This window comes from Apaloderma vittatum, unplaced genomic scaffold (assembly GCF_000703405.1).
Source record: "Apaloderma vittatum isolate BGI_N311 unplaced genomic scaffold, ASM70340v1 scaffold13720, whole genome shotgun sequence".
NCBI classification, from domain to species: domain Eukaryota; kingdom Metazoa; phylum Chordata; class Aves; order Trogoniformes; family Trogonidae; genus Apaloderma; species Apaloderma vittatum.
In genome coordinates, this window is record NW_009694079.1 from 2,972 (window position 1) to 11,541 (window position 8,570).

At 48.9% G+C, this 8,570-nt stretch overlaps 1 protein-coding gene across 1 annotated transcript in view; it reads right to left on the bottom strand.

Annotated features, from left to right (window-relative positions):
• CCT7 (chaperonin containing TCP1, subunit 7 (eta)) overlaps positions 1-8,260 on the bottom strand; it is a gene marked incomplete at its 3' end in the record, with an annotated part of 10,303 nt that extends 2,043 nt beyond the window's left edge. The window contains exons 1-9 of the mRNA XM_009866353.1: positions 8,131-8,260; positions 6,263-6,369; positions 5,711-5,836; positions 4,989-5,041; positions 3,844-4,015; positions 2,440-2,604; positions 1,549-1,737; positions 866-963; positions 478-610 (exon numbers count right to left, since the gene is read on the bottom strand). Of these exons, the coding sequence (XP_009864655.1) occupies positions 478-610; positions 866-963; positions 1,549-1,737; positions 2,440-2,604; positions 3,844-4,015; positions 4,989-5,041; positions 5,711-5,836; positions 6,263-6,369; positions 8,131-8,158 (1,071 nt within the window). The remainder of the gene's footprint in view (positions 1-477; positions 611-865; positions 964-1,548; positions 1,738-2,439; positions 2,605-3,843; positions 4,016-4,988; positions 5,042-5,710; positions 5,837-6,262; positions 6,370-8,130) is intronic.
• Between the last annotated feature and the right edge of the window lie 310 nt (positions 8,261-8,570).

Below are 8,570 nucleotides of genomic sequence, written 5' to 3' on the forward strand. Positions count from 1 at the left end.
GCCTCAGCCTCCTCTCTCAGTGCTCCCAGCCAGGGGACACCGAGAGAGGGAACGAGTGGCTTTAACGAGCGCCGACAGGCAGGTGAGATCAATCCCACTACGTGAATCTACTGAAGATCGATGCGACGCGCCCAGAAGATCCTGTTTCCTTTAGGGTGGGGGGTTAAAGAACGCACCACGACCCAGCGAGCACAAGCTGCAGCTGGGCTGAAGAGAAGGCAAAAAATCAGGCGTGCCCGAAAAAGCAGTTGGCAGCGCCGCAGACAGCGCTGCTCCGGCCAAGGAACGGCGCTCGAGTTAATCGATCCGACGCCGCTCGTCTGCGCGCTCCATCCCGTCAGCTGGGAGCTCCCGATCTCTCCACAGAGACCTGAGCCAAACGCTGGGGTGTGAAGAAGGTTTCTAGGAAGAATTTACAGCTGTGCCAGGCCCGTCCGAAAACGCCGACAGGAATCCAGCAGGGAGGTAGCTCCTTACCTTGATTGCTCTCCTGACTATCATGATGGCATCGTGCAGGGACCGTTCCGTCTCCTCCATGAACTGCTCCGCGCCCCCTCGCAGGATTATCGTGCAAGTCTTTGCCTTTGGGCAGCCTGTGAAGAAGTTATACCTGCCAAGGGGACAACGCGAGTTAGAAATGGACAAACACCACTATGCACTCTACAAGGCACTGGGAAATAAATTATATTATTTTCAAGCTTGTAAAAGTACTAAGATTTATGGGCAACTTTTCTCCTGCTCCCTCTCAGCCTCCAAAAAACGAGCCATAACAGAATTTATTTTTTTTTCACACCATCACGTCAAGAGTTTTCAAACTACCAGGAGTGTTTCCACAGGACGACAGGTTCACAGCCGGCGTATTTACCTCTCTCCTCCAATCTGAGTCTCCTCGAAGAGTTCGCATCGGCCCAGAACATCATCTGACAGGGCACTGACGCTTGTCTGAATGGAACCGCCGCAGGCCTGCACGGAAAGGAGACACACGATGTCACCGACACCGACAGGACCGGCGAATTTGCCCAGCATGCTTCCCCTCCTCAGGGAAATCCTGACCTCTTAGCTGATGCAAAACCCACCCCACAGGCAAGATTCAGCAAAAAAAACCCTTCTACTTCCCCGCCCATCTCATGCCTTTAGGCAGGCTACCAACAGGGGAAATGATTCTCGACAGCAAAATAAGATTATGTTTCTTCTAAGTGCCGACTCACAGGCTTTAGTGTCCAGAAGCTACACAAAGTAAGCTTAGGAAAGAAAACTTTTACAACAAAACAGGCAAAAACTAGGGAAAATACACACTATGAGCATCGGTGGAGGTTTAACATCAAAGAAACAAAAGGAAAGCAGTGCAGGTGCAACTAGCATGAGGGAACAGCTCTGTCGGCAACTTTACACAACAACTACACCGGCAAAAATTTTGCCATTTTCATTTTCAAATCTTTGTAAGGAACAGTGCATTCAGCCACCAACTGCTGCCCTGTTTTGGGAACAATCCGCCTGGCACCGTTAAAACTACATCAGAAGTCTTTATCCCGAAATGAGGCAGCTCACCATCATGGTTCGCTTGAGATCTTCTTCAGGAACACGGCCGGCACAGAACATGTCTCGGTCTGCAAAGTACTGAGTAGCCACGTCACCGATAGGAAGTTTGGAAAGGACAACTTTGGCTCCCGACTTGTGGATTTTGTCTAGTTTGTCATACAAGATGTTCCACTCGGCGTCTACGATGGCCTGGTAATCCTAGCAGGGAGAGAGAAAGGGACAAGTGCTCACTTGATGGAGGATCACAACCACCGTCCCACGGCACCTGCAACAGGAGAGCTCTGCCAAAATGAAAAGGGTGAGGAGACAGTATCTATCCCGGAGGTTTTTCCTCGTGGCTCTTGAGAAACCTCATGTTCACCTGTTGTGCTGTAGCAGGCAGTGAAAGAGGCCGCTGAGAGCTGGGAAAGCTCACAAAAACAGGCAGCGCCACCACACACAGCAGCCCACTAGAAGAGAAAATATCATCGTGCTCACCGTGGCCAAAAGGGGTACTTTAAGGCAACAATTCCCGAGATACAGCAGGGCCAAGACCTCAAAAGCAAAGCGCCCAGGGATCTTTAGATATCAGTTATGCAGAAATCAAACACAAGTAACGTTGTGGTACTTTCCACGGTGTGAGAGAACGACTGTTTCATAAAGGCATTTCACCAAAATGGAAAGAGAACGACTGGAATTACTACCTCGTCTGCTTAACTCTGCAGAGGCTCTTTTAGCATTTAAAGCACAACCTCTCCCGGGAAGGTTCCCATGCAGCATGAAGAAGTCACCACAAAGCTGATTTTTTGGGAGGAAGGATGCACAGAAGGCAATCTCAGTTATCCCAGCAGCTCTCTCCAGCAAACACCACATCCTGCGGGCAGGAAGACGCGGGACAGGCTCCTCCTTTCTGGCTCTTACCTCCACCGTGTTTACTCTGACTTCGGCGTTGTCCTTCTCGGCTTTGAGCTCCAGCTCCACGTTCAGCAAAGCGATCTTGGGAGCCTGGTACTTCTTGGGTTGCATTTCAAACCCAGCGTAAGAGAACGTCTTCTTAAAGGCAACTCCGGCCACCAGCTGAGAGTCCTTGAAGACAGGGATTTGTGTCAGGCTCAGCCTCCCAAGGTTTTCTCAACAGGGTTAATAACTCCCAGAGGAGATTCTCTGCTTTCAGAGCCCTCATTTACCAAGCACTCCCCAACAGCTGTCTCCTTCCATTAACCCACTTTTAGAGAAAATAAGCAATAAACCGTTCATAAAACCAGCTTCTATCACCTCATTTCTACCCCTCAAGACACCGCAGCAAGAGATGCTACGCACAACCTGAAGATCAAGGGCTGGAGCAATCTGTTCTCTCTCTGATGTCTTTCCCATTTCTACTCTTTGAAGACGGATACTTCTCCTCCACAGCTTCACAGTGGGGGGATTTTCTCTTCTTTTTTTTTTTTTTTTTTCACTTTGGTTTGGTTTTTGCAGCTCCAACACTACCTCCAGGCCAGTTTTGCAGCAGGACTGCCCTGCCCAACCCTGCCCGCTGTAGCGGGCTTCTTGATTTCACGGCTGGGAAAGAAATCAGCACCTAAACCTCCTACACAACAACCATGTAACCACTGCAGACTCGGCTCTGCCCGGCCACCAAAGCCCAGAAAATCCCCGTCCCTTCTAAATTAGGGCAAGCACAGACTTTCTCTGCTCTAGCTGACAGGGTGAGGTGACCCGGGATGTCTCACAAGCCAACCCAGAGAAGTAACGTGCTAAATTATTTGTCCCATCCTCCAAGGAGTCTTGACAGCAGAATACAAGGGCCAAAAAATACTGAGTAGGGAGAGAAATTTCTATCCAGAACAGGAGACAACACCCGCCCCAGGGGCTCAATTTCTACAAGTCTCGGAATACTACCAGGTCCAGGCAGCACAACAGATGCTGAAGCGTTCCTAATTCACTTAATTAATTGTCTGTGCAAGACAATGGCGTAATTATGAAAGTCTCTTCTCAATGAAAAGGCTCTGTGCAGTGTTTACAGATAGTAGCAGCCACAGAACAGCAATTCACAGAGACCGTGGCGGGTGTCACTCTTCAGCAGAGAGGTCCCAAGCGAGGGGGCCAAACCTACCTGGGACATTGTCAGGAGAGAGCACGGACACGCCGGCTGTCCCGCAGCCCAGACACCACACTCACGAGCAGAAATCCACCTCTACTCGATTTTTCCTCCTTTAACAGTTTTGGTTTGCTTTGGTAATTCCTTCACAGGCACTGTGAAGCCAGGCTGCAGTTCTGCTAGTCAGCCCACTGACAGAGCTGTGATCGCCAGCTGACAGAACTTACTTCCAAAGCCCCTCCTTGCACCTTCTTTATTCCAATCATTTTGAGTTGCAGCAAATCGTCCAACATCATGACAGCGTCTACGACCATCTTGGAGAAAAACTCCTTGCTCTGGGAGATCAGTTTAGAGCTCAGGGCCGTGGCTGCGCATTTCTCCAGGAGGCTCCTCTGCTCGCTGCAACAAAAAAAGAAAACCAAGGTCTTGCTCACTTGCTGATTCTTTTCCCAAGCTCACAAAACACCACGTAGGGCACAATTAATCCACTCTGAGAGAGGCAAAGAGCGGCTCCTTCTATCGACAGGGAATGCGCGGCACATGGACGTCAAAGCCCAGACTGCCCAAGTACGATTCTCCCTTTTAGAGCCACATCAGACTAGCACAGACCAGGCTGGCTGGCTTTTAGACACCACAGGCTTGAGCCAAAGGCAGGAAGAAGTTTCTGAAACCCTCTAAAGGTGGCTCATTCTCTAAAGCCACAACTCGGGTAACATTCGCCAAAACAGAGTAGATGCTACATGGGACCAGGATCCAAGTGCCAGGCTCTACCACCCGAGTTACTGCTGATCATAAGAACATCACAGGAAAGCAGAAAGTATACAAATCATTTTAGTTTGGGTTTTTTTAAGCCAATTATGCAGTTCAACTTGGAACTTTTACTGCAAGTATTAGTGAAAGTCAGATCAAGCAGATGAGAGCTTAAAATGCAGGGGGGAAATGAACTCTGGCATTCTCACCTCAGCAGAAGGGATCACTTCCTTACAGTTATTAGCTATCTAATTTCATGTATTCAACCGCTCAAAAGCTCAGTGATTTGCAGAGAACCGCTGAGCATCTAACACTGCCAGCGACTGCAGCAAAAGCTGCGAGTTTCCACCATCACTGGAAAAAAGAAACCAGGCCACTTATTTTGGTATCTAGCTTCCTCCACGTGCACTAGAAGACATCGGCCTACATATTTCACCGCAGCCCAAGGGAGAGCACGGCATCACCCCCAGAGGAGCGGGAAATCCCAAAACCGCTTGAGAATAACCCCGGTGTGGGCCGCAGCTGTTCGGCCCCACCCCAAGACCTCAGCCAGGGCCACATCAGAAGTCAGAAATGCCCTCGTGCCAGCTACGCAACCAGGTCACCTCTAAGGGAAACTTACTCTTTATCTTCCTTCTTCACCGCAACAGCAATTTCTTTGATCTTGTTTACAGCCTGTCAAAACACAAGCCAACAGCTGGATTAATGATTCATGCTCAGAAGATGATCAGATTTCCAGTTTCTCTCTTTGTATTTTGTTATCCTTCATTCCCTACTGCAGCATCACTGAGGTTTCAAATATTTAAGCCATTCCACTCCTTCCAGCACAGTAATTCTAAGAAATACAACAATACAAGTTTAAGAGGATCGGGAAGAGGCTCAGAGCTGCTCTGCTGCTTTCAGCAGAGATCTGGGGAACCGAAGTGTACTGAGGTACTTAACCTCCAGAGAAGATTCAGCTTAATGGGACTGATGGGCTTCACGAGATGTAAGGTTTACTAAGGAGCAGCAGAGATCAGCAGAATAGGAAATTAATTTTCCCGTTTATTCACTCTTCCTTGGGAGAAAAAAAAACAAAAGAAGCGAGAGCGCTCCAGAGGCATCAAGTGGTAATAACAGCTCCCTGACACCAAAGAAGGCAGCTGATGTTTGCAGTAAGACATCACGAGTTCGCCACTGTCACTCTCCAGGCCCATTCATTTCTAAATTTTGCCTGGAAGTGTGTTATTTTTCCTCTTTGGCATAGAACTCCTCGCCCCAGACACTCCAGTGGAGCCCAGTACCCATTCTCAGCTCTGCAGCAGCAGCTGAGCCCTCCCTCGGCTACGAGCAGCGCTGCCTCACCAGCTGCGTCGCTGTGCGGAAGGCACGGATGATGATCTGGGGATGGAGGCCTTCCTCCACGTAGGGCTTCACTTGTTTCAGGAACTCAGCAGCGAGCAGCGTTACAGATGTGGTACCATCGCCAACCTGCAGGGAGAGGAAACGCTCTGTGCGACCAACACATTGCAGAGCTGCTGCAGCAGCAGCATCAAAACCACGCAAGGGCTTCCAGATGAAATCGAATTCATAATTTTCTCTGCTGAGATTTGCAGCTGGATTCTTTAATGGTTAAGGGCTGGGTTCAGACTACACCCCGTTTGAGGATGAGGTCTCATTTCCCAGTCATCTCTGTTCATGAAACATGAACTCTGTATCTGAACTTTCCAAACCCAACATCAGATTTGGATGGAACAGAGTAAAAAATGTGAAAGCAGTCACAAAAGAGAAGGCATCAATACAGAAACCAAACTAAACGCGAGCACTTCACAAGCAATTCCCACCAGAAAACCACGAGGGCGAGCAAGTTTGCTGCTGCACACCAGGCTCCTGGGCACAGCCAGGTCACCCTCCTACCTCGGCATCTTGAGACTTGGCAATGTCCACCAACGTCTTCGCTGCCGGATGGACGACATCAAGGAGCTTCAGGATGGTGGCACCATCATTGGAGACAGTGGCTTTGCCTGGGACGGATGTAAAACAGGAAGTCAACCTTGCCTGTCAAAGCCCTGGCTGCTGCGCAAAGGCACCCCAACACCCAAGAGAACTTTTCAGAGCTCACATACGTCACTGCAAGAGTTAATTTCAGACCAGACAGTCTCACTGTGCTTCACCGTCAGGTCAAATGTGGCCCCAGCCAATTATTATCCCAGCCCACAGCAGAGGGGCCGGAACTAGATGATCTTCAAGGTCTCTTTCAAGCTTAACCATTCTCTGATTCAGCTACAGTGCTCCCCAGTCAAGACCTCGTCCTGCATCGTTGTGGATTTTGTTGTGTCTAAACAACCACAGGCTCTCATTCCGAATTTCCATTAAAAGCCATTTTTCTTCAGTCAAATGACCATTTGTTTTATCTCCTCTGTGACTTGAAAAGGGATCATCACAATATTAAAACAATGCTTCTACAGCCAGATATGCAACTGTAACTTGGCTGAAAAGGAAAGTGAAGAGGTCACCCTCAGATAGAGAGGGGGCCCAGAAAAGTCATTTCACAGGGGGTGCCTCAGCTGGTGCCTCCATTCCACACTAACGGCATCCTTTTTTGGAGCGGATGAAGTGAAGTTGGTCCAAGCACACAACTCACCACACTAATTAGCAGGGGCTTTAAATTCATTTCTCTCCAACTTCTCAAGAGTCTCCCCCAAAGATATAAAACCACGTTTTCTAGTGTGACACTTCAGAGACTAAAAATCAATCACATTAGTTATAAGGCAAATTTAAATCCAGTTATTCTTTTTATTAAAAGTCTAAAGTTCCTATTTATAAAAGCTGTTTAAAGACAATTCTAATACCTTTCGCTCTGCTCTTCACTAATGGCAATAAAAAGCCACAAACAATAGTTTGGTGACTTCATACAAGCCTTTTCAGAGGGAGGCCAGTCTCATCCCTAAATCACATTTTCATAGAATCACAGAATGTCTTGGGTTGGAAGGGACCTCAGAGATCATCTAATCCAACCCCTGCCATGGGCAGGGACACCCTTAACCAGCCCAGGTTGCTCCAGGCTCATCCAACCTGGCCTTGAACATCTCCAGGGAGGGGGCAGCCACAGCCTCTCTGGGCAATTTATTGCAGAGTCTGGCCACCCTTGCACTGAAGATTTTTTTCCTGAGATCCAATCTAAATCTATTCTTCAATTTAAACCCATTTCCCCTTGTCCTATCGCTGGACACTCTTGTCAAAAGTCCCTCCCCAGCCTCCCTGCAGGTTCCCTTCAAGTACTGAAGGCAGTATAAGGTGCCCCCAGGAACACCCACTGACCTCATGCTCAGCCACAACTGCTGAGTAACTCTGCTGAGTCTCCACACAAGTCTCATTTGAAAAAGAAAATAAGAGATGGGTCAGGGATACTTGAAGATCAAGTTTCAAGACGCTGCTTCTGCCATCTGACATGGACTTTCTCGTATCTAGTCCTGCTAACCCTGGATCTACTCGACCACAGCTTCCCTAGCTCAGGCCAGCAGGCAGCAAACAGGTTGTTCCTCAGGTAGGTCTGATAATTCTCCTCAACAGCAGAGGCCAGGGTCAAGGTGTTAAACTGAACTGAGACAGAAGCTGAGCCTCTACTGTGAGGCTTTAGCACGGGGTGATGAAGTTAAATCCTGCACATATACAAATACTGGTTTTAAGTGACGCGAAGATACGAGTGAATACGTGCCCTGTCAGGAGATTCTCTCTGAGTCACTTTTCCACATGGCTGCGAGAGGCCACGGGCCACCGCTTACCCCGGTCATCCACGATGAGCTTGTCCATGCCCCGAGGTCCCAGGGTTGTGCGCACGGCTTCGGCGATAACCTGGCAAGCATTGATGTTGCTGACGAGTTGGGGGATCCCCTGCGAGGTGTCCGTCCCTTCTTTCACCGGTGTTGCCTGAAGAGAGAACACGCAGCGGAGCCGTTATTCCACTTTCGAAAGCCCACAGACAACTCTGAGCTGACTACTCATGCAGCCCAGCAAGCTACCATCACGTAAAGGGACCAAAACACATTTTAAGCCCGCTTAAAATTCCTCCACCCTCCTGCAACCTAAATGCTTCCCCTCTCCCAGCGTTAACAGAATTCTCCTAATTGTACACGTCCTTGGACAGCACCACAACTGATTTATTTTTTTTCATTATAGCACCCACAAGACACCCAGCAGGGCAGGCACAACAGCCTTTCGCCCA